Source organism: Mixophyes fleayi, chromosome 4 (genome assembly GCF_038048845.1).
Source record: "Mixophyes fleayi isolate aMixFle1 chromosome 4, aMixFle1.hap1, whole genome shotgun sequence".
NCBI classification, from domain to species: Eukaryota; Metazoa; Chordata; class Amphibia; order Anura; family Limnodynastidae; genus Mixophyes; species Mixophyes fleayi.
Genome location: NC_134405.1, coordinates 244,888,396 through 244,916,043, shown reverse-complemented (window position 1 = coordinate 244,916,043; position 27,648 = coordinate 244,888,396). Strand labels below are relative to the sequence as shown.

Here is a 27,648-nt window from a genome sequence, read left to right as displayed (position 1 = left end):
CATTAACAATCCCATATCATTTCATCTGTTCTTTATTCTCTTTTGACTTGAAATATTTAATCCCTGCCTTTCTACTCTTTCATACTTTTTAAGATCATCTTTTGGGTTGTGGGAATGTTGATGGGATGTTACAATGGGTTTCTTTGATGGTGAAGGCTTCCCTTAAAAAATGATCTATTAAGCAATCTAAGTAAAAGTTTTAAATTCATTACTTGATTGTGGAATATGGAATGAGCATTTTGGCTTATTAATAAAATGCATATTTGTCCGTAATGCTAGCCAGTTGGAATTTGCTCTCCTATATGGCCTACAATGGCTGGTTCGATACCATGACCATAATTTATTTTCCTATATTGAAATTTTTTTTTTTCTCATGTTCACTCACTTAGCATAATAATGTTTAATCCCCCCTCGAATATTCCGTCTTTTTAAACACTATTTAATTGGATGTATATTTAAACTGCCAACTGTACACTGTTTCATTTTTATAAATATTCCTATACCTAATATATTTCATATGTTTTCTTTATTTTAGTGTCTTATTAGTATAATTTTCATATTTTTTAAAGTAATGAAGCTAAACTCAGTGTGACTTAACAACCAAGTGTGGAGGATCAGACATAACGTTTCAATTTCTGTATGAAGAAATTTAAATGAAATTGAAATGAATGACAGAACAAACTCAAAATACATTGTGTAACTGATCCTCTGTTCATTAACTGTTTAACTGATTCTTGCAGTTATTGCAACACAAAATTTAAATTAACCTGAAGGGATACCTTACTGCTAAGAAATCTAATAACAACCTTTATTAATTTAAAACACACTAGGAAACTTATTGTTTCAATACAATTTTTACTTATGTGATTTCATAATCCGTTTCAACGGAAAAATGTTGGTAATTATTGCATGCTAATTAAATACTATTCACCTTCTTGTTCCTTGTCTATAAGAGCAAAAAAAACAACAACTTCTCAATCACTTCCATAGACTATGTACTCTTGGTAGGTTGGGAATTAGCTAGGTATACAAATCACCACTAATGCAGGCAGAGAAGTTCATTCTAAGAAAATATTTTGTATGTGACAGACATTAAAAAACTGTGTGCCTTGACATACTATGCACAGACAGGATGGATAGAATTTATTAGTTATTCGTTTAACCGTAGCATTCACTGTTATTTAATATCATTTCAGAGTTTGCAGCGTCGTTTAGGTTAATGAGTTTTTTTCCATTTATTTTCAATATTCTTAAATAGCAAATATATTGGTGAAACGTATGGTTTGTTTAGTACAATCTCATTTTGTTTACTGTAGTTGTATAACTATATTAGCAAGGCTTTGTTGGTCACATAGTATAGGGAGGGTAAGGGGAGAATCAGAAGGTATTATTTGGTAACTTTCTTGCCTTTTTATTATTTTATATTTCTAACATATGCTGATTTATATAGTCAAAATCATGGCCGCATAGACAAGGGCCAGTTCTAATATCAGGCAAGCCTAGGCCATTGCCTAAGATGCCTATGGTTAGTGGGCACCTAAAACATTGAATGAGGAATATAATGTCACTCATCCAGTGATTGTAATTCCATCACTGTTACCCCATACAGAGCGCCAGTTGCTGTCATAAAGAAGAAGCAACCAAAAGGCTTCTTACATGTTACTTACTTCTTACAGCTTCTTAACTGTTGGCTGCTTCTCCTCTATGCCAATGTTGTGCTCGCTGGGAAAGTGGCTCTTGGCTATGATGTCACAGCCAAGTGCAACACTCCCAGTCTAGGGAGTCTAGAATGGCACCACCACCTCCCGTGTGCCGAGGTGAGAGACAGCGCTGGTGGAGGCACTGCCTCCAAATACGTGGGGGGATCTCCATCTACGTCACCCAAAGGGCTTGCACTGGACAGTCCATAGATTAGTTTTCATAAAATATTATATTTATTTATATCACAATATTTATATTATTAAATATAGGAAGGGTTGTTTCCGCATCTCTTTCAGCATCACATACTACCTGGTGGCAGAATCAGTTAGTTGCAAAGTTGTGTTTAATATAGGTCAGTTCAGCATAGACGGGTTAAGTTAACGTTTTGCTAGGGTATCCAATTTGACACAATAAAATAATAGGCAAAACTGCCCTTATAAATGAGTAGAGTTGAAATGGGGTAGATTGGGATAAGTTACATTTCACAGTTAAGCTGGCAACACACTACAGAAAATTTCTCCTGATTACATATCTGTTACAATTTTACTAATGATTGAAATTCCTGATGAGCATTCTGATTCATGTGTACACACCTACAGGATTTATCTTCAGATCTGTGCTCTTCATCTGTCATAACCATTTGCTGAAAAGATTGTGGGGTATATTTACTAAACTAAGAGTTTGTAAAAGTGGAGATGTTGCCTATAGCAACCAATCAGATTCTAATTATCATTTATTTAGTACATTATACCAAATGACAGCTACAATCTGATTGGTTGCTATAGGCAACATCTCCACTTTTTCAAGCCTGCAGTTTAGTAAATATACTCCTGTGACTCTGTAAACTTACATTGCTGGTCATGAGTGCATACACGCTTCAGAATTTGCCCAACATTGTTTCATTATTAATAGTGATTTTTAGTCAGTTTATAAAATCAAATCAAATGATACGAAGTGCTTTGGTATGGTAAAACATGATCATGTGAGTGTACACACTAATGCAATATCGTAACGATCGTTTATCGTGTGATTAGCACAATAATTGGGTTAAAAACCTGTAGTGTGTGCCCAGCTTTAGACAGGGTTCTGTGTTTTCTAAAGAATTTTGCTTAAGTGTAATTCTTTAAGACAGGTTATTCAAATGTATGACTTATTGTTTTAAACATCAGGTTTAAAATATGCTGTAGAAAAAAATCTGTGTATGATTTGAAGATTGGAAGCCCTAAATATAGCACATTTAAGTCAAAAACAGTAGTTCAGTAAATATAAAACAAGAACTGTAGTTCAGTAAATATATGTTGATACACCAAAGACACTGTAATGTACTGACACAGCATACTGGCAGAAACATTATGGACCTGATTGATTAAGGAAAGTAACTGGAGATCAGTTGTGTATGATGTGCACACTTACTCTGTGCATGCCTATTCAATTCACATTGTAATGACACTTACTACAGCCTACGTTGTCAGGGCCAGGACTGGTAGGAATAGTCAATGTACAGTAAGGATAGGTACACACTACAAAAAACTTTCGACCAATTTGTTATCACTAACGATTTTACAAACGACTTAAGTTCTAATCAGTCCGCGGATACATGCGTACACACTATGCACAATTTACCTTCAGATATGTGCTCTTCATCTGATCCTGTAGTCGTTTGGTGAATAATAGCACAGTATTCATTCATTCATTCATTCATTCATTCCTGTCACACTGATTAACCGCCTTGTTATAGCTATCCACGTCATTACAAATTTTGTTAGCTTCTGAAACAAAATATTCAGTCTCAGAACGCATGGACAAATTATTCCATCTACATTTATGCATCGGGACATGTTCATTGGCAGCATTAGCTGAAAAGATCATCACTCTGTAAATTTTATGAAGATCATAATCGTGAGTGTATACACACTGCAAGATCGGTAGGTGGTTGGAACGAGATTATTAGTTTTACCAACCAACCAAATGGACCGACGATCAGTGCTTTGGAACAACTATTGGTCATTGTGTAAGTGTACACACTACAGCGATATTGGGTCGAACAGTGGTTTTTTTACGGGTGTTAGGCCCGATAGTAAGCCGAAAGACCTGTAGTGTGCAACCAGTCTAAGAGTGTGCCAAGCTTGAGCGCAAGCAGCAACATCTGAATCAAGCTTTTGGCCTCTTAAAGGTACATGATTTTCAGTTGTATCACTTACACCAGCTATAGGTCTAGTGTAAGTGCCGATTACTAGTGAGGATGGCAGAGTATGCTTGCTAGAACATGTGTTTGCAATCAGAAGCCACTGTAAACATTTATTTTATGTACAGTAGATATTAATTACATCCTAATAAATGTATTTCATGAGGGGGAATGAAATTCATATTTTTTATGTTTTGTCCTTAATGAGTACATTATTAACAGGAGACATTAATTGAATAGTTTTTATTTTTTTCTGTGTGTTCTTTTGGGACTTGATATTCCACATATGTATTAGACATACCCTGCAGTGTCTTGTCTATTAGAGCATAGTGGACCTAAACCCATATTTATCACCAGGCCTATCTTCACATCTGCTCCTTGTTGAATTCGGGTGTGTGTATATTATTATTATTATTATTATTATTATTATTATTATTATCTTTAATTTATAAGGCGCCACAAAGGGTCCGCAGCGCCGTACATGACATATACAGAAAACAGTGACCCATGACAAAACATGATACAGAAAGAACAAACAATGAAGAACAAAAATATATACACACACACAGGTAACATGGAAATGCAAATCAAATTATTTCTGGGACAATGAGTGAAAGTGATGGTAGAAATCAGTGAGAAGTAGGCCAAAGCTTAAGAAAACAGGGCCAGGGAAGCAGGCCAAGAGGTACAGGGGGTGATGGAATAGTAGAAGGCTATGGAATTTGCTGGCGCTATATAAATAAATGTTGATGATGATGATGATGAAGGTGCACACAGGGAAAGAAGGCTCTTGAGAGGAGGACTGATAGACTTGAATAAAGAAATGAGTCTTGAGGGCACGCTTGAAGCCTTTGAGAGTAGATGCTAACCTGATGGAATGTGGAAGATTGTTCCACAGCTGGGAAGCAGCCTGGGCAAAGTCCTGGAGAAAGAAGTGAGAAGAGGTGATCAGTGAAGTAGTCAGTCAGGGGTCACAGGAAGAGTGGAGGGGGGCGGCTAGGGGTGTAGGTAGAGATGAGATGTAGGGAGGGGAGGATTGATTAAGAGCTTTAAATGTGAGGGTGAGGAGTTTAAATTTAATTCTGTAGGCCATGGGGAGCCAATGTAGTAACTGTTGGAGGGAGACAGCAGAGATAGAGCGGCAGGAGTGAAAAATGAGGCGGCAACAGCATTGAGGATAGACTTAGGAGGGTCCAAGTGAGAGTCAGGTAGGCCAGAGAGAAGGAGGTTACAGTAGTCAAGGCGAGAGTGTACAAGCGAGTGAACAAGAGTTTTCGTAGCTTCTGTGGTGAGAAAGAGGCGTATCTTGGATATATTCTGAAGGTGGAAGTAGCAGGATTTTGAGAGGGACAGAATGTGAGGCTTGAAGGAGAGGAGGAATCAAGGATGACCCCAAGGTATCGGACTTGAGGGACAGAGACGAGGGTAGTGTTATTAACAGAAATAGAGAGGGGGGGTGGGAGAGTCCTGGAAGGGGGGAAGACGATAAGTTCAGTCTTGTAGATATTGAGTTTAAGGAAGCGTTGGGACATCCAAGATGAGATGGCCGAGAGACAGCAGGAGACACGAGACAGAAGGGAAGGGGAGAGGTCAGGGAATGAAAGATAAATTTGGGTATCATCAGCATAGAGGTGGTACTGGAGGCCAAAGGAGTGGATGAGGACACCAAGGTAGGAGGTGTAGAGGGAGAAAAGCAGAGGGCCAAGAATGGAACCTTGAGGAACGCCAACAGGTAAGGGAAGAGGGATGGATGTAGAGTCATGTGTAGAGACTGAGAAGGAGCGGTTGGTGAGGTAAGAGGAAAACCAGGAGAGGACAGTGTTACAGAGGCATATAGATTTGAGGGTTTGCAAAAGGAGTGCGTGGTCAACGGTATCGAAGGAAGCAGTGAGGTCAAGAAGGATAAGAAGGGAGTAGCGTCTTTATAGCTAATATATATGCGTTTTGAAAAAAAAATCGCACATTGAGTCTGAGTCATTAAGAAAAGTAAGGCAAAAAAAGGGAGTAGGTTATCTCCTGGACAAACCATGTTACAATGCAACTGGTGCAAATGAGTTTAATATTTTGCACAACAGTTAAATACTGGCTACTTTTTCATGTAGCATACAAATACTTGATAGCTTTAATTTTACACTGTAATTTAAAGTTGATCTACGACATGCCCTACTCCAACTATAAATCTGTTCCCACATTTTAAATTTACCTCCCCCCCTCCAATGCAATTGGTTTTGCCAAGGTGCAAAGTTACTCGCTTTTTTTTTTTTTTGCTTTATTTTCATTAATGAATCAGGCCCATTATGTTTGCTTTGCGTTCTTTAACGAATCCGGCCCCATATGAGCTCAGTATACAAAAGTCACTTATGGGGGGGTTTATAAAAACACATTTCCATTTATTTTCTAGCAACAGTAGATAACAGGATAAGCTGATATTTTTCAATTAAAACCACATTAAAATATTGTGCATGCTATTTACATCTAAACATGCTTACATGTTTTACTTTTCTAACTTCCTGCTGACAGGTCCCACCAAAGGCTAAATTAAAGGTGGGAGGACACACATCATCATCTATTTATATAGCGCCACTAATTATGCAGCGCTGTACAGAGAACTCATTCACATCAGTCCCTGCCCCATTGGGGCTTACAGTCTAAATTCCCTAATATAGACACACTCACACACACACAGACTAGGGTCAATTTTGATAGCAGCCAATTAACCTACCAGTATGTTTTTGGAGTGTGGGAGGAAACCGGAGCACCCGGGGGAAACCCACACAAACACAGGGAGAACATACAAACTCCACACAGATAAGGCCATGGTTGGGAATCGAACTCATGACCCCAGTGCTGTGAGGCAGAAGTACTAACCACTAGGCCACTGTGCTGCACACACTAAGGAGACATTCTGTCCAGCATCCAGACTCTTTTATCCTTGCTTAGGATAGTGGTGCTTTTCTATCTTCCATCATACTGGAGCTGTTCAGAATCCAGATATGGTGTTACTGGCTAACAAGATTCTTAGGTAACAGAAATACATTTCAGTATGAAGATTGGCAGATTCATACTCGTTACCAGAGATGTAACCACATGCATTTCAGCTTTTTATTTTATCATAATATACAATAAATAAAAGTATTAGTATTACAATTAAAAGTGTAAACAATTACAAAATAATATTAACATCCCAGCATAGTTGTTATTTGCAATAAGAAATCAATAAACATTAAGAAATGATAGCATCTGGCCTTTGATAAATCAATAAATACCACAATGTCCCTGTCAGCAATCCTGAATATATGACATTTTTACTTTTTTTCTTTATCAGTAGACAGAAAATGTGGAGGACTAATCAATGCACCATAACTATTTCAACTTACTAACTGACTTTAATGATTTTCAGAAAATCTTTATATTTATTAACTCGGTAACTGAAGTTATGACCTTCACCATTTACTAATCTTGTTGATTCTACAGCGCACATGAGGGATTCGGTGTGGGGGAGAAGATAGTTCTCATCACCTTCATCTCAGCAGTCATTCTGATGACCATTTTGGGTAACCTTCTAGTGATGGTGGCAGTATGCCGGGATAGACAGCTGAGGTAAGTTATACCACGCTTAAAGCTTTAATACTTTTATAATGGCAAGATATACTATTCCTAATAGTGGTTGACTGTTAATATACACTCAATGGCCACTTTATTAACTACACTTATACACCTGCATTTGTTAACACTATTATCTAATCAGCCAATCATGTGGCAGCAACGCAATGCTTACAAGCATGCACTCATTGCCGGGAGGTTCAGTTGTTGTTCAGAACAAACACCACCATGGGGAAGAAATGTGTTCTAAGGGTCTTTGACTGTGGAATAATTGTCGGTGCCAGACGGGGTGGTTTGAGTATCTCATAAACTAATAATCTCCTGGGATTTTCAAGCACAAAAGTCTCTAGATTTTATTGAGAAACAGATGCAAAACAAAAAACATCCAGTGAGAGGCAGTTCTGTGGATGAAAACGCTCTGTTAATGAGAAGAGTTAGGAAGACAACAATAACTTATATAACCATGCGTTACAACAGAGGTATGCAGAAGAGCATCTCTGATTGCACAATGGACAGTTGAAAATATGAAAAACGTTGCCAGGTCTCATGAATCTCGATTTTTGCTGTGAAATGGTGGTGATAGGCTCAGAATTTGGTGTAAACAACATGAATCCATGGATCCTTCCTGTCTTGTGTCAAAGTGCAGGTGGTGGTGGTGGTGTAATGGTGTGGGGAATGTTTTCTAGGCAACATTAGGCCTCTTAATGTCAATTGATCATTGCTTAAATGCCACAGCCTACCTTAGTATTGTTGCTGACCATATATATCCCTTTATGGCCATAGTCTACCTATCTAGTAATGACTACCTCCAGCAAGATAACACGTCATTTCATAAACCACACATCAAGCTGGTTCCACAAACATGAGAATGAGTTCAGTGTACTCCAATGTCCTTCACAGGCACCATATCTCAATCCAATAGAGATGTGAGGGAACGGGAGACTTGCAGCATGACTGTGCAGCTGACAAATCTGCAACAACTGCATGATACTATCATGTCAACATGGACCAGAATCTCTAAGGAATGTTTCCAGCACCTTGTTGAATCAATTCCACAAAGAATTCTAGCTGTTCTAGGGGCAAATGTGGTCCTACACAGTTCTAGGGGTATCTAAAAATCTGGCCCCTGAGTGTATATTTTGTAGTTTCCGTTTTACTAACAGATCTTCCACAAGTATTGTTAACTAAAGAAGTGTTATGCAATTCCATATGCATGTGGTCAATATTAACCATATTTAATGCTTGTAGAGTAGACATCTTAACAAGATGGCACTGCCTTAGTAAATAGCTGATCTAAGAAACCTATACAGTGCTGTAAGTCTTAAACTTGTTAGGGAAACTGCAGTTCAAGTAAAAAGTCATTAACATGAAATAGAAGTAAATAACACAATATGTCTTTCCAGCAGAATAAAATCCCTGGTTAGTTTTATATATGATAATTATCGCAACAGAGCAAAGTGAGATAGGGTTGGCTGAGATCAGCCTTACAGTATGCCATTTCAGAAGCCTACAATTTATCTTTTTCTTTATGTTTCCTGAACCACAAAACACCTTCTCCATTGAGAGTCAACCACTAATTAGAGCTAAAAACTTCACTGTCATATTCTTAGAGACTCATTATATAAAGACCTGACCCTGTCTTTAATTTTAGATAAATCTATAATAGAAATTAGCCCCATTGCTGCTGTTTTTCCCTGCTGATTTTTAAAAGTTTGTCACCTGTCATAATTCTTAGAATTAACAAAATTAAATGGTGATGTATAAACACTTGCAAATAAGGGCTGAAATGTTTATTATACATCTCCTGGAAGCATGATGTTCTAAAACACTATGCTAATAAAAGTCTATAGTACACTCTAGTCTTATGCAAGTCTTTAGGTGAAATCATTACACAAAAAACATGTTGCAGAAATAAAATCTAATCAAATTTAATATGTATTGTAGACCCGCAACTGGCCCAAACTTTCCTTTATTACCTTGACCATTTTATTTTGTAAAGATCTAATATGAACTTTAGTCATGTACAATATTATGAGCAATGGTTACATAAAAGGGATATACAAAAAACAATGAACACAATATGTAAAGAATAGCATAGTAAAATGTTTTAATCTGGTTACACACAGATCAATCCTGCAAGAGCTGAGGGTCATGAAACTGGATTATTGTTCAGTTTTACGTGAATCACATCCAGTTCACAAGTGACTTCATTGCAGCCAGCCAGGCCCGGCGCTCCCATTAGGCAAGGTTAGGCACTTGCCTAGGGCGCCGGGCTCTGGAGGGCGCCTGGAGGGCGCCACAATATTCTAAAATACTTTAAAACTGTGCGGCAACCGCTGACCATACCTGTCACGGCCGCCGCACAGCATTCAGATGGACGGGGAGGGGGGGAAGAGGCTATTTTGTCACCACCGCCGCCTCTCTGCTCCGTCTCCTCCCCTCCACTTACTAGTGTCAGTGAGTGGAGGGGAGGAGACGGAGCAGAGAGGCGGCGGTGGTGAGACAAGGTAAGGAGAGGAGGGAGGAGGGAGGAGGGCGGCGATTTTTGCGGCGGGAGGGGGGGCGGCGATTTTTGCGGGGGGGGGGGCGCCACTTTTTTAAAAATGCCTAGGGCGCCGTGGACCCTAGCACCGGCCCTGCAGCCAACAGCAGTCATCTTCCAACCACATGTTCTGCCAAGCCCAATAACGATCCTACAGATGCTTATCTAAACGTAAATTGAAGTTATATCATTTTTCTAAAAGTAAACTAGGAATAATGTAAGGAAAATATAAGGACACCAATTGTGTGTCTAAATAAAGTCTTAGGCCAGGGTTTACTAGGGCAGATTGACGAAACTGCCAGGTTCTCATGTTGTTTGATATGCAGTTTGTAAACCCTAAACCCTGCGATTTACTAAAGGCAAAACTTCATATCAAATAGAATTAAACAAAGTTGTGGTTTGGAACCTTTGCTGGAATTAAAACTGTCCCATTTATTTAGCCAGTGAATTGTAAAAACAAAGCTAAAGACATGGGGCATTAAGGCAAATCAGTCTGCGCATGCCCACTGCCGGCCCATATGCCAGAATCTGCAACCTTGTCTGCTCCATCTTCGTACCTAATGGATACTTACTACCGCCTATGAATTTGGTGAGGGAACTGGGCTGGGGAGTCAAGCTCCAGCGCACACAGCCATATCCGTATTAAGTTTTGGGTGTCTCAAAGTTACTTGTTTTCAGGGCCTGATTATCCAATGGGCTAACTAGTCTGCAGCCTAGGACGCATTATGTTTGGGGGTACAACATTTTTTGGGTGCAAAATCATGACTGGGAGTGGTATAATCTGAAAGTTATTTTAAAAAATATAAAAAAAAAGTTGTTCTCCAAAGTAAAAAGAAAACATGAAAGAAAACTGTAATGTTTTAATTCATTTTGACTATTTCCCATGGTAAAGACTGAAAACAATGAGTCATCCTTGGGCATGTGCTTGAGGATAAACGAGTTGGAGAGACAAGGATGGCAACAGACGCAGGCATGGCAGCCCCCTCCACCTTCACATCTTCACCCTTAGTAGCACCCATGTTTAAAGGCAAATCTTGCCTTTAAACACATTGCTGTTTTAAAATTAGCTGTCGAACTCGCTGAATTTCGGCGAGTTGCAAAAAGCGCTGGTTAATATATTTAATCCCTGGACTCACACAAAGCAGGTCTAGGGGTCCTCCACCGAAATAGATCAAGAGTCACGTTACTTGGAAGGGGGCAATGACCTGTGACTAATCAGCAGAAGCACCGTATGAATTAGTCGCTGACTGCAATGCTTTCCTGCCTACTGTGCCTCATCTGTAGGAGGGAGCGAAAATTGTTAAACATAGATATGAATCCAATAACCCAGTTACATCTGAAGGGTGGGAGGGAGGTGCTTGGTGCAGCAAACAAGAGGCCCAGCATCCACTGGGGGGAGAATATATAGATAAACCGAAGACCCTCCCTGTGGATATTATTGGCTGGGGAATGCAGCAAATGGGTAAGTGAATGACACTCGCACAAAAGCATAAGTTGAAGTGCATTCTGTTTTATGGCCTCTCTTATCATAGTTACTGTAATATGAATATAATATGGCTGATCCCACAGGGTCAATGTCCAGTGTGTGCACACACATAAGTAGCCAGATTGGATAAGATCCAACCATTTAGTGCATGGGCTAAGCAGCCAGACCTCTTCAAGCTCCACTAGGGCCTGTTATTCTGTTCAGAAGATTGCTGACAGAGATCATCTTCAGACACATTTATCAATAATGATCTGGTGAATATCAGTTGTAATATAATTAGACAGTGAGGTCATTTTTGGGTCATAGCTGCTGCAATGGGGTTTTCTTACTCAGTCTCTAACTATACCTGTACCACAGACATTATGGTTAATATGCCTGTATTTCATTTACAGGAAAATTAAAACCAATTACTTCATCGTGTCACTCGCTTTTGCCGACTTGCTGGTATCAGTACTGGTAATGCCATTTGGAGCCATAGAGTTAGTTCAGGACAAGTGGATTTATGGTGAGATGTTCTGCTTGGTACGTACCTCACTCGATGTTCTTCTGACCACAGCTTCCATCCTCCACCTTTGCTGTATTTCATTGGACAGGTATGTAGCAAAAACTAAGTCTGCTATGCATTACATTTTGCAATACTGTATATTGTAAGTTTTGAAGTCCCAAAGACATTTATTTGATATTTATAGATATTTATAGCATCTTTTTTTTATCTTAACCTTTGTTAACCTTCCAAGCTATGTGAAATTCTTTAGGATGCTAATTTAAAAAAATCTGTTCAGTCACTATGGTAACGTGGATCTGTTCCCTATATGCTTTTAACTGTTGTAAAATAGTGTGGTAGTGCGATGCAATTTTTTTCAGCTCTCACTGCCATCATAGATACAGATTTATATATGTGTTTTTGTCTAGTTATCATAAATAATCCTAGTAATTTACTATTTGAAAATAGACAAATAATGACAAGTGTGCTGTAAATGTTGAAAATCGATTGACAACCTGTTTTCTTCATAGTAATGCTATATAATTGCATCAGCACATCACAATAGAAATGTATGGAACTGCAGGGTTGTAGATTGTGTCATTAGCATAAGTCCCCTTAACCCTCTCTATTACCTTACCAAAATACCAGCTAGGTTTGCTTCCAGAGGAAGTTTGGAACTCGGTAGTGAATGTTGCAACCAAGGAAAGATGATTTTTCTCTCACTATGTGCTTCAGCACTTAGCGGTCCCATTCTGTGTGTTTGTTTGACCTACTATAGATTGCATGGTTGCATGCTTGATTTTATGCACATGTTAGCAATGGGTGTGGCTGAAATGGGCAAACACACTAAATAGAAGGGGTGTCCACATACTTTTGGTCATGTAGCATATGTCAATTACCTCTTGCCTGGTCTCCTTCTGGCCCTGTTACTTGCACCCATGCTCCTTGGCTTTACGCTGATATGCTCCCTGATTTGTCCCCTTCCTCCCTATACATCTCGTTCTGTCTGTTCATTGTGTAATTGGCAGTTATGTCCTACTACCTAACTTGTTGTTGTCTGTTATACCCTACTATGTAACTCATTTGCTGTTTGTTTCTTTCGCTGCAGACCCCTTGTGGCACCTTATAAATAAATTATAATAATCATAATAATAATAATAATAATAATAAGAAGAAGAATTGTATGTGCCCATTGCTTCGTGTCTGACATTTGTTTATGTCTTTCTTCTCTTGATTGGTCCCCCATGTGTCTTGTTTAACCCACACTTATCACCTGTCTCACCATCCTTACTTGCTCTTGTCTGGTCTCCATTGTCTTTTTCTGCCCTTTGCTATTTTCAGTACTAATCCAAATAGTCTGCTCCAATTCATCTAATGGAGCATATTTGAAGAACATAGCTTGACCTCCTTCTTTCTTGTCAGCTGCAACCCATCCCCCTGTTACCCAAGTTACCTTGCTGACTTTTCTTGGGGCCAAAGGATCTGCTGCTTTTCTCCTTTTGTAACAGTGCAGTCAATTGAGCATTTGAAGAGCCAGTCAAATTGGAATTTTGTGCAGTACGATTGTGTCCCTAAGAAGTAATAATGTGAATTGAGTATGCGGTGTTTCCTTCATATTCTAATAACAAATATTAGTAGAATAGGAGTTTTAGTTGGTGATCAGACACCGAATATGAAAACAAGTACATGCCGTGTGTAACTTCACAGAAGTGGTGGCAGTTTTAATGTACCGCTGTCTCGCTATTATTCTCTGGATTGGTAGGGCTATATGGTTATTACATTTCCCAGGCACTTGTAAAAGTTCAACACTTACAATACATTTTAGCATGCGTTATCAACATTTATAGGAAACTTATTTTCCTTTTGTTTCTATAACGTATTACCACACCGCTCATTTGGATTTAAGAATGGGCATAAATCCTATATTAAACTTCTGGGTTCCTTTGTCCTCTGGATCTATCTCGACCATGGATTTATCTGTGTGAAGTTTGTATGTTCTCCCTGTGTTTGTGTGAGTTTCTTCCCACACTCCAAAAACATACTGGTAGATTAATTGGCTGCTATCAAAATTGACCTTAGTCTCTCTCTCTCTCTCTCTCTCTCTCTCTCTCTGTGTATGTTAGGGAGTTTAGACTGTAAGCTCCAATGGGGCAGGGACTGATGTGAGTGAGTTCTCTGTATAGCACTGCAGAATTAGTGGCACTATATAAATAAATGATGATGAAGATGATGATGTTGATGATGATGATGGTGATGATAATGATGATATTGAAAATAATAGATCACAATAATGTTGGTTGACACTACATTTGTATTAACTGCATATTGAGTTGGGAAGACTGTTTTATTGATAGCATGAACATAACATTAAGACCTAATTATTTTTTCCTTGGCAGGATATGTCTCCAAATTGCTGTCCTGATTCAGACTGGAATTATCTTCGTAAAAATACCTCCCAGAAAATTCCCCTTACTTTGTATTAATTGTATCATATTAGTACCAAAACTGTATGTAACTTATATATCTGTAAACTAATTACATATACAGTATGAGTAGGTTCAGGCCCATCTGGTAACCTGGCCATATTGGCATTTGCTAGAAAGTGTGGTGTGTTTGAGATTATTAATGGCCTGGCCAGGGCTTCCAAACTATGGTTAAAATATTCTTCATGGCCACAGTCCGCCTCCCAGTCCCAATGAAATGCTGTTGTCTTGAGTCACGGACATTGTTGACCAGTAAATTGCGGAAAGAGGCTTTTTATGACAGCTGTTTTTTAGTTCCAGTTTGGTCCTGATTAGGTCTTGAAAACACTAAAACTAATAACTAACAAGGTTTTGTTAAAACCAACCTAACTCATAGCAGATATTTATTTCACTGTCAGGAAAAAAATTTTCTATCAAGCCAATAATTAGTTTTCTTTCTTCAACATAGAGGTACAAATGCAGGGCTGGTGAACAAAATGATGGGATTGCCACAAAATAACCGGTGCCTTGTGTTATTACAAATCGCATACAGAGAATGCTTGAGCCCTGCTTCGTAATAATGACTTATGAATTGTTATAATTGAAATCTCCTCTATTATACAGGCTATGCCACAGACGATATTTATTTTTCACAATGAAGCGGCCCGTTAGATCTAGCTGTCAGCATACTATAGCTGTATCACTGACCCCACTCTATTTTTCCCTCTAAGCTTTTATGCCAAAACTCTCTAATCTGTCAGTGTCTGTTCACTAGATATAAAGAGATGGAGAGGAACGTTTGAATGACTAAAATAGATACATTGCAATATATAAGAGTTATACTTGTCAGCTGCAAATCGTAACATGGCTAACACAACTTTTACAAGCTTTATTTTATCAATTTTGCTAAAAGCAAAGTTCTAGCTCAAATGGATAATAGATAGATGAGATCTTCTAAAATATGTTTGTGTGAATTCTAAAAAAGTCATAATAATGCTTGTAGATGGTAAGGTGTTGTCCTATTAATGGGATCTGTTGCCTCTTTTTTCTTTTATGTATAGGTATTAAATATATGTTTTTGCTTTTCATGTTAACAGAGCTCACATAGTGTTTGTTTATATAATTAGTTTGTATGATCACTGTTTTTCATTTTTAAATAATACCATGAAATGTGTGCTGTACTTCAGCAAATGTGTTTAACATAATCTTATGCAAGAAAGCCAGTAAATGGAATTATTGACAGAAAATACCAGCTGGCAACGGAAAATCCCAAGGATGTGTGAGTGTGATGGAATTCACGTGAATAATGTATTCTTTCTCTCTGTACTGCCAGCTTAAAGGGCAGCTCCCTCATCTCTTCTAAATTAGTACTCCAGTGAGGATCCCTCCACTGTGCAATGCAGCTGTTACACTAAACATTCTTTTATTGACACCACTGCAGGATATATTTGTTTAAACATCTCTGTGTCTGACACAGTGTTTGAACTCAGAGGAAGCTCTGATTGGCTAACCACCACATTTGCCAGTCATGCGCTGCCTTTCAAACACTGTGTAAAGTCATACTATGGCAAAGGGGGCATACACAAATAAGGGGAACAAATGCAACACTATGCCATATTCTGTTAGCCTCCCTGTGGTGTCCGATTGGGCTGACCCCTATGCTGCAGAATCTTGTCTCATTGAGGCAGCGGTCCTGCATCACTGTCACTCCACTTTTGGCCGACATACAGATCCACAAGACTTGCTGAGATTCCAGAAAGAAGAGGAATGGCTGATCCTCAAAGTGATTCTGTAGCACTGTAACTTTTGGTCAGTTCAGCTAGTGCCATACTCCACGCAGCACTGTCACTCGGTTCTGCAAGGCTGCAGATCGTATGTTTGATACAGCAGCAGGTGATCTTTATAGTACCCAATCCAATCTCGACCCCTCCGGCAGTGGCTCCACACTGTCTGAGAATGTCAAGTACTCACTATGGGTATCTTAAGAGCAGCTGAATCACTGTTGAAGTTAGCAAGGAAGTTTCCTGGATCTCAAATGGTACTTTATTGACTCTGGCACTCTCCCTGTATTAACCCTAGGGGCTGGGCATTGGCTTAGATGATGCCCATCTTTTTGTCTGATCGGCTACCAGTGGCAACTCGAAGCTGTCTATAGATTCCAGGTCCACATAAAGGATTTCATGCAAATTAACGGTTCTTTAAATAGCAAGAGCTAGTCTGCACATGATCACTCAGGATGGATACACCTCTTTAACAGACATATTTTTAAATTTAACATAAAAACACAGTGTATGCACATATTAATTTATAGAAACTGTATGGGCTTAAAATATAACTGGGGAGCTGGGGGATTTGGGGTGGAGAGTGGTGGTCTTTCAACAGGGCTCAAAATATACTGATTACTGTAAACATTTTGTCAGAAAGATGGTGCAACAATGATGCTGTTGAATTAGCCAGTAAATTCCTCACAATAACACAACAGTGGCATAACTACCAAAGATCAATGGGGTTCTTGTGTCCAGAACATACATGGACCTCTGCTAACATCAGTAATAGTCACAAAGTTGCTGATCCACTGATTGGTTCTTAGCCCTGTAGTTAGTGCAGCCAATACTGATGCCAAATGATGTGGGCATAATATAGAAGATAGGGGAGATCACATTGTAGAACATTACTGGACAACTACATAATGATGTCCCAGCATAACATTCTTGCCATATTTTGGGATGTGAAACCACATATCTCCCTCTATTCGGAATATGGAAGGAAGAGAAATAGGAGGTAGGCAAGGGGGACACATATTCCCAAATGCACTTGGTCCTAGGACCCAAATCATACAGTCCTGCAATACAAGTTCATATTGTGAGCAGATGAATGTTGCCATTGAGGGATGGGTGTGTCCCAGAGGAGGGACCCAGTGATGTAACAGTGTGGGGAATGATGGTTTCTGTAAACCTTTACCGACAAATAGTGGAATTAATTAATTTTGGCCAATGTACATTTGTCTAGAGCAGTGTTGTCCAAGTAGTTACATGAAGAAGGTCACATATATGTTACAACACTGGGCTTGCAGCCCCATTGATATAAAAACAAGTCATAGAGTAGAGTTTAGGGGTGGTAGGACCTCCACTAAATTGAGAGCCCTGGATTAGAGATTATATATGGTGGCAATGAGAGTGGCAGTACAAAGAGCGAATATGGTATTTAAATGTCACATTGTTTAATATAATTATTTTTATAAACAATGTTATAATGTTCTTAATCGGGATAGGTTTCACTGGAGGGTGGGTCATGAGATTTCCTGGTGTAGGACATGCCCACTGTTGTGTATTGGCAGAATACCAGAGCAGCCCATTTGGCCCAGTACTAGGGGAGGCCCAGCAATAGTGGTTCATTTGCATACAGTTTGTGAAATGTATACAATGTATTACTTGTATTTTCTACCATCTTTTTTGTTTTGTTTTGTTATCGATTTATTCCTTTAATCATGTTTAGCTACCTTTTAATTATATTAAAGAAATAATAAAAGTAAGAAGTAAGAAAACTAATTCTCTTCTTATAAATGTATACAAAACACAAAGACAGTTGTCAGCGCTTATCCATAACACTGCATTTATGTGTGTATCTAGCAAAATGAAAACATGAGGTATTAGTTCACATAATGATCAAAACATTTAAGCCTTCATCCCAACGTCAAGGGCACCTCATTAGATGAGGTCTTACACTGACCTATTTGGTTTGAACACCATTAAAATGCAGTTAAAATCATATGCACTCACCTCCCAGGTATAGGGCTTTACATCTAGTATATATAATTTGGGATGTACCGAGAGCGGGTTTATAAATGGCACTTTCACAAATGAACATTTTTCATTTGTGAATATAATGGTATTAAGATAATGTCAAAGCAAGGTCACTTTTGTTAATTCCACTCAAACAAGAAACATGACATTAATTTTTAATTTGTAGATTAGTAACAATTTAAGAGATCACACCACTGTCCTTTGGCAAAGACAACACCGGAGACAGCAAAATATGCATGCAGGTTACATTGTATTGTTTGCCCTGTGTTTTCTGAAAACAAAACAGAAGGTTTATTTCAGCCAGGGATTCAATGAATCAGAAAAAAACAATAGCAACATTTAACCTGTCCACCACTGATTAAATGAAAAGATGAATGAAAGAAACACTTGTTAAAACCCCCAAACAAATGGCAAATATACTGCAGTTAATAAACCTCTGAAACACATCTAACTCCCACTCCACCAGCAAATATTTCACCACAGTGAAATTATGGTACACTAACAGTTTACCCAGAGTTGTCTCTTTCTCATTGCAAAAAGTTATGAAAAGTTCCAAAAGAATGCACAGACAATTTTTTTTTAATTAATATCACCTGATAATAATAAAGTCATTAATGAAAAAACATTTTAAAAAAAAGTGGCGTCCCCCCTTATTTTTTGTCCATAAAAACATTTATTAGGATGCTATGAATGTCTTACAGTTGATTTTAATTGCAAACACATGTTCAGCTTGCATATGGGACCGTCATCACTATCACTCGGCACTTACACCAGACCTGTAGCTGGTTGGAGTGATATAACAGAAAAACATGTACCTTTGCTAGGCCCAAAGCTTAAAACAGATACTGCTGTGAACTTGGCACGCTCTTACTGTACATTGACTATGTGAATTGACTAACGAAGCAGATGGTTGGCACCCCAGAAGTTGTGTAAAAAAGGATTCTACAGGCTCGGTGGTATCATAGAAAAGCAAAGATCCCCCCAGTAGTTTTGGGATGAAACAAGGAACACTGGCTAAAACTGTATAAACTGGGTTTATTTTCTTTGCTTGTGGCGTAAGATTTTGCCACAGCGGCAGATAAGCAGCTGTAGTGTAAGGAAGTAATACCACAATACCATCAATATGCAGTGTTATTCAATGTGTCACAAAATAAATAACATTTTAGGAATCTTGTTTCAACAATATCAACAATAATCAATCACTACAACACATAGGTGACTGAAGAAATATATCTCACTTTGAAGTTAGGCACTGTGCTTCAGTGAAATGTGTTTCACTGGATAAATACTTTTGAGAGACAACCGGTTGCTAATGAATTAATTAGACCATTACACTCAATGCTGCTGCAGCTGATAATCTAGACAAATCAATCACAATAGACTTTTAGTGCAAATATAGAACACTTATCACACAAAATCAGTAGAGATGCAACAAGTATTAATCCAGCTTGTTTAGGTTAGAAGCTTTAGCAGAAATGACTGTAGATTAGGGTCACTTTACAATAAACAGAACCAACGGGGTAAATTGTAATCCACAGGTTAAAGTGAAGATTCAGCTGGACACATGAAGCTTATTTACTTGTGCAAGATTAAATCAATAATTGAACTTCAGCAACTGTAGAGCTAAACAACTAGAAATTCTCTCCTCGGCAACCATTTTAGGCAGTTTTACAATAGAATCAAACTTTTGATGCAATATAGATAAACTTTGGTGACAAATTATTCTCCCTATGTACCTTGCACACTGCATTAGCTTGCAGATAACTTTAAATACAGCAGATTTGGCTAGAATAAACTCTTCCTTCAGACAGAGCAATAACCTCTCAATAGTAATATTACAATCCTGATCAGAGGTTTTAATACAACAGTTTGATGTCTCACTTTTTTCACTTAAAGAGCTTAAAAATAGCAATGCAAAATAAACCATAAACTTATCTGTCTTAATATGATTCCTGCTGGCATCTCATGGGTAGGAGCAAACTTTTTTTCTGTACTCCTTCATTCTGGGCTGGCTTTTATATCTTGTTTTTTTCACATTCTTGCTACAAACATTTCTCAGACAATAGTTTAGCAACAGCTCTCAATGGCTCTTTGTGGGAAGATCCTCCACTATCCCAGGCCGCAGTCACACATCTCAGCTCACTAGTTTTAACAAGTCCATTTTTGGCTTCTCACCTTCTCCCCAAAAATCTTCTGAAGTCTTTTAGTACATTCTGGCGCCAAAATTCCTGTTTTTAGCAGGCTTTTTGTAACTTATTTTAGTGTCTTACTGTCTATGTATGCTTGTAGTGAAGTTTGGTTCTCTAGTGAAAAGCCTGGGGTTGAAGTTTGCATTTTGTCCACCCCAAAATGGCTGATACAATTTGCAATGAACTTCCCAGAGGCAGACTGGGAGATGTAGTTTTCTAAATTAATTCATGTCATAATTAGAGATGGGTGGATCCCGTTACCCGAGAACCGAACCCACCCGAACTTTGGGTATCCGAGTACCGAGCTGAGTATCCAAATCGAGGCTGAAAGTCATTGTGACGTCGTCGGATCTCGTGGCTCGGTTCTCGCGATACTTCAAGATTATAAATACACGCCTCCACAGCAATCCATCACCATTTGACAGAGGGAGAGAGCAGGGTGTAGTCACAGGCTGATTAGAGCAGGGACAGAGAATACAATATTCCCCTTCCGGAAGACCCTAGTGGAAATCAGAACAGGATAAAAACACAAGGAAACAGAAGCACAGTTACATCCCTGACGAAGTCTAAGGACGAAACGCATTGGATCACAACTACACCCCGCATAAGACTCTCTGCACACTCACCTCTGCCCCTGGAAAACATCACTCGCAAACACTCCAGGATCGGAATCTGAAACAGAAGGACAAGAATCTAAACAACCTGCAGTGGAACGCAGAGTGCGCTCCAACAACACCGGAAGTCCGGCGGAAGCGCCTCAGGTGAACCAGCAGCACCCGCTCGGCCCCAGTCAAGCCACCGCTCGGTACACGCTACAAATCAGCTCTGACTGCAGCGCCAAACGAAAAAACAGAGAGACCGGCTGACGACCACCTAACTGCTCTTGTAAGAGCTACCTAAGCAAAAAGTTAAATACTTACATGCATCTCACTACACACCCTATGTTTCAGAATACTTAGTATTTATCACCTCGCACACAACACCTGCCCAACACTTTAAAAGCACACCTCAGCACATAATAACTAACAATTAGAGGCAATCACAACACTAACTGCCTCTATTAATAGCTCTAGCCAACTAAGAGCTTTTAACACCCCTACAGATACACTAGTCACACCCCATACAGGAGGTACCAATCCACCCCAATATACATTGCATTTAGGGCTATAAACAGGGCAAAAAGCTATAAAACAACACCAGCAAAAGAGCTATAACATTTAAAGCCCCAGAAGTATATTGGTGGTACCACCTCTACTGTGTTCTCAACACACCCCCCTACCTCCCCCCCCTCTCTCTCTCTCTTCTTCTTTTTCTTTTCTCTCCCCAGGTTGCGCCACGGCAAAAACAAGAAGGCAATACAATATTCTTATTCCAATTGCTGTAACAAAAATCGCTAGAGAAGAGAGGAGGATAGAGATTTATTTTATTTTTTTAATATTTTGCACTCCCCAATGCTTTTGGGGTGTCCCCCATAATTGTGCATAAATATTTCTGGCTGTCAAAAGTCATATCTGTCAGCAGTATCTACCAAATAATTTTTAGCACTCCCCAGTGCTTTTGGGGTGTCCCTCATAATTGTGCATAAATATTTCTGGCTGTCAAAAGTCATATCTGTCAGCAGTATCTACCAAATAATTTTTAGCACTCCCCAGTGCTTTTGGGGTGTCCCCCATAATTGTGCATAAATATTTCTGGCTGTCAAAAGTCATATCTGTCAGCAGTATCTACCAAATAATTTTTAGCACTCCCCAGTGCTTTTGGGGTGTCCCCCATAATTGTGCCTAAAAATTTCTGGCTGTCAAAAGTCATATCTGTCAGCAGTATCCACCAAATAATTTTTAGCACTCCCCAGTGCTTTTGGGGTGTCCCTCATAATTGTGCATAAATATTTCTGGCTGTCAAAAGTCATATCTGTCAGCAGTATCTACCAAATAATTTTTAGCACTCCCAAATGCTTTTGGGGTGTCCCCCATAATTGTGCATAAATATTTCTGGCTGTCAAAAGTCATATCTGTCAGCAGTATCTACCAAATAATTTTTAGCACTCCCCAGTGCTTTTGGGGTGTCCCTCATAATTGTGCATAAATATTTCTGGCTGTCAAAAGTCATATCTGTCAGCAGTATCTGCCAACTAATTGTTAGCACTCCTCAGTGCTTTTGGGGTGTCCCTCATAATTGTGCATAAATATTTCTGGCTGTCAAAAGTCATATCTGTCAGCAGTATCTACCAAATAATTTTTAGCACTCCCAAATGCTTTTGGGGTGTCCCCCATAATTGTGCATAAATATTTCTGGCTGTCAAAAGTCATATCTGTCAGCAGTATCTACCAAATAATTTTTAGCACTCCCCAGTGCTTTTGTGGTGTCCCTCATAATTGTGCATAAATATTTCTGGCTATCAAAAGTCATATCTGTCAGCAGTATCTGCCAAATAATTTTTAGCACTCCCCAGTGCTTTTGGGGTGTCCCCCATAATTGTGCATAAATATTTCTGGCTGTTAAAATTCATATCTGTCAGCAGTATCTACCAAATAATTTTTAGCACTTCCCAGTGCTTTTGGGGTGTCCCCCATAATTGTGCATAAATATTTCTGGCTGTCAAAAGTCATATTTGTCAGCAGTATCTTACCAAATAATTTTTACCACTACAAGTGCTTTGCGCTCAGAATGGATTCAAAGCAGTCCACATATGATCAGAATGAGCAACCAGGTTCTGTCACCAGTCCTGATGTTAGTGTTCCCAGTACGTCATCTGGGCAAGGCGATGTCAAACTACACAGTGTTTCGAAATCAGTCTAAAAAACAAAAACCCCCAAAAAATTTACTGTGTTGAAGCGAAAAAGAAGTGTTACTGAGTGTTACGAACACGCTTCCAGCTGCCGTGACTTTGGGGTGCTTGCTGTATGAGGTCACACACGATTTCAGCCCGCAGTCTCTCTCACCTATCACACAGGTTCTAGACCTACGGAATCGCCCCCAAACACAGCGCTCTCACACCCCCAGACACTTCAGGTTCTGCCACCACCTATTGAGTACGGGCAATAGGACCCCAATATACTGTCCCACGCTGGCACACAGGCTTCTAGTTTCACAAACTAGCAAGACCCACACCAGCACACACAGGGTTAACTCTTCACACCTCCAGACTGTTACACAAATGTACATACAAGCACACACAGCTTGTTAATCAAATGTATCAACAAATTACACACTGGCATTCCAAGGGTTTACCTGGATGAGCAATCTCTTCTAAACAGGCTAATGAATCCGTTAGAGTATCAAGGACGCAACTTATTAAATTTTAGATTTAATATACAAAAGGTACAGGGCATTCAGATATAAAGGAAAATAATGAATAAACAAATAATAAATTTGACATAACAAGCAAAAACAGTTTAAAATAAAAAGGATTACATTCAGATTTGCACTTACATGAATTGCATCGGGCCAAGGGGAATTTGGCTAGGAAGATGGACAGCTTATCAATGTAACTTGATTTCCCCAGAAGTCTGACAAATTCTCCTATCCACACACAGGTTTTTAAGCAACATGAAATGGGACGGTCTTCACAGATGCTAATCGGGGGGTTTGTGTCCTGGGACACTTTTTCAAACCAAATTTACATGTTGCCTGATTTCCTAACCAAATCTACTATGTGATATATTTTTCCTGGACAGCGTTACATCGATCCAATTTTATCATTAATAAATCCCCTATGACTTTGTCCATCTTTTCATATCAAACCTGCCTAAGTACAGTGCATTCGCAGAGCTTACACTCCTTTTATTCATTTCTCTGTGGGGCAGAATTCTTAATTTAACATATGAGCTGCCCTTCATCATGCTATTAAGGAATATGTGGTTGATCACTACTTTTATTGATTTTAAGTGGCATATTTTAAAACTGAATTATTTGTGTCTATACAGCATTACATATAGGCTATATTAGCACATGGCCTCATTGAGCCAGACCACATGCTGAGCGGTACCTAAAAGTCTATTCAAGTGTCACAAATAGTCTAGATCTCACCCTGGGAGTCCTTTGAACTGCCCCCAGGTGACACTTCTATCTGTTCACACTGGGGTGTGCAAAGCCATCAAACACAATTACATCAGACTCTGCGTCTTTAACTGTTACACTAACTTATCAATGGATTCATTTGATACAACCGATTTACACTGCAGTTATGAATTATCCCTTATAAATAACTGCAAGCTCTCTAACTTACACCTAGGGGTTAGTTTGTGTTTATAACCCTATTGAAAGGAAGTCAATCAGCTAGGGAAATACATGATCAAATACAGTGGATGTCTGTGATCTGCATATCTAAAGCTGGACACAGGGTTTGCTTAACTCAATTACCTGCTCCTGGGCTCATTTGGTCACACCTTTATCTGAATTGAAGATCAGGTTAATTTAGGTATTCAAGCAAAGAGTTATTTTGGGTCCTGACATCCAATATTCTATTTCAGCATATCAGATTTATGCTCTCATCCTGACACTGAGCAAAAGATAAGTGGCGATAAAAAATTGCCAACATGCCATTCTACACACGCAGTGGCAAAGATAGAATGAGGCCTTCACCTTTGCCTGTTAGTGGCAGATCCCAAAAAGTTACAGAGCCTACAATTGGTGCACAACTACTGTTACGCGTCAAAGCCGAGCTGCAAGATAACAGTAAGGCATTAGAGGATAATGTTTGCTCTGATTCACAAATGACACCAATCCCTGTGGAGAGTCCATCCATCAGTGGTATGTCTAATCGTGAGCATTCTGTTAGTGTACCCATAAAGAAGGGCCCTTTCAGCAGTTCTGCTGATGTGTACCTGAACAGCCCGAGTGTAGCCACTGATACACAAATTTAGGATGCCACTTTGGAAATAGAAGAGGATGAGGAGGAGATTTATGGAGGTGACGAGGGCGCTAATGAGGATGTTGATGATTATGATGCAGACAGATACCAAATTGCCTTTCTCAATTTCTATTTATATTCTAGATTATATAACGGCTGAATAGTTTTCTTTTTTTACTCCTAGTGGAGAGGGGATCTGATGCAGACAGATACCAAACTGCCTTTGTCCACTTCTTTGTATATTCGAATTTCTAGTTCCACAGTCTATGCAGGCTGCTTTTTTTATATTCAACTACATATGGAGGGCGGGGGGGCATAGATAGCCACCAAACTACTGTGGTCCATTTAATTTTACTTTCTAGTTCCACAGTCTGTGCAGGCTGCTTTTTTTTATATTCAACTACAAGTGGAGGGCGGGGGGGGCATAGATAGCCACCAAACTACCGTGGTCCATTTAATTTTACTTTCTAGTTCCACTGTCTGTGCAGGCTGTTTTTTTTATACTCAACTACAAGTGGAGGGCGGGGCGGGGCATAGATAGCCACCAAACTACCGTGGTCCATTTAATTTTACTTTCTAGTTATACAGTCTGTGCAGGCTGCTTTTTTTATATTCAACTAAAAGTGGAGGGCGGGGGGGGCATAGATAGCCACCAAACTACCGTGGTCCATTTAATTTTACTTTCTAGTTCCACAGTCTTTGCAGACTGCTTTTTTTAATATTCAACTACAAGTGTAGGGTGTAATATACACCCAAAGACGATGGCTACATTGCCAATAATCAAAGATGGAGGAGGTAGACAACCAGGTTTGTCTGTATAATTTGCAGACAAGTGTTCGAATTAAGGACGGCCTACCATGGATTAAACTGTTTTTTTCATAATTTATTAGCTTTAGAATTACCTCACTTATCTAAGAAACTGGTGGAGCACTAAATTAGGTTATTTTAGACCAAAAAAATTGTATTTTTTTCGAAAATAGCAAAACAAAACCAAACAAAACCAAAACCAAAACATGCAAGGGCGTTTTTGCAAAACCAAAACCAAAACCAAAACACGAAGGTAATCCAGATCCAAAACCGAATCCAAAACCAAAACACGGGGGTCAGTGACCATCTCTAGTCATAATATACCTGTGATTTGCAGGGTATTACACATACGCCCAGTCCTCTCCCCATTCCACCCATGAAATCCTAGACTATATTAAGAGCCATTTGTGGTCAAAGATGAATTGGATGCAGCTGCATTCACTGGCGTATGGTTCATTTCTGGGCATGTGCAGAGCGATTTTATGCAAAATACAGCACATAACTGCATTTACATTCCTTAATGAATCAGGCCCACTTTCTCCTTGCACAATGCTCCATCATATTTCAGTCCCCAATTGCCAGGCAATTTAAACAGCCCTACAAATGCACAATATCCACTCATTGCACTGCACTGATATCCCTTATTACACAGAAAAAAAAACACCCATCATTGTAGATACCAGAACAAGCCTTGCAATCCAACTACTGGCAGTGTGATGCATTGTACTATCTTCCCATAACCTCCATGTGATATGTACTCTATCTACAGGTTCCAGAAAAGAAGTACAGCACTTTGAACATCTCATTCCTAATGTCCGGGACCTCCAGGCAGCAATACAATGCACTGCATAGGTAGGAACCTATGCAGTCTTGCCAATAAGCAATCTCTGCTACCACTGCAGTCTAATATGCACACATCCAAATCCCTGTTGTCATTTTACCCTCACGTAGGCATCATTATATTCCCAAAGAATGCCCTTCCCTCCCTCACCACGGCACCCCCCTCCACCCCATAATAAATAGTCAGATGGCTCAGCAGTCAATAAGGTGGAGTATAATGATAATACTTTGCCCTTTTTTTTGTCCTTTAATTTTACTACAGAAGATACTGGGTCAAACATCATAATTCCAAGGAGAACTCAACTTCCGTCCCCCTCCAGCATGTTCCAACAGTTGTGGAACAATAAGCCCAACATATCAGGCATGCCAGGTCTTGTAGTTCCACAATAACTGAAGGGTTAATCTGAGTACACTAATTCCCTATCAAGTTGCTCATTTAGAGGTGGGTGCATTTGCCCCTTGAACGTAAGTTCAATATATATATATATATATATATATATATATATATATATATATATATATATATATACACTTACATCTCAAGATGTGTCCAGTTAGTAAACAGTAGCATTTGTGCCAGACGTTTGTCAAGAGTAACTGGTGTGTATTATGGCTTGACAGTGTTAGTAGTAAATGCTAATTTGAAATGACCAATTATGTATACAATATTATATTGTAATGTGGTGTCATATAC

The 27,648-nt window shown here is 39.1% G+C and overlaps 1 protein-coding gene across 1 annotated transcript in view; it reads left to right on the top strand.

The window, feature by feature from the left end:
* Positions 1-27,648, top strand: part of HTR4 (5-hydroxytryptamine receptor 4) — a 394,727-nt gene that overhangs the window by 194,812 nt on the left and 172,267 nt on the right. Inside the window, exons 3-4 of the mRNA XM_075209600.1 lie at positions 7,361-7,486; positions 11,910-12,110. Of these exons, the coding sequence (XP_075065701.1) occupies positions 7,361-7,486; positions 11,910-12,110 (327 nt within the window). The remainder of the gene's footprint in view (positions 1-7,360; positions 7,487-11,909; positions 12,111-27,648) is intronic.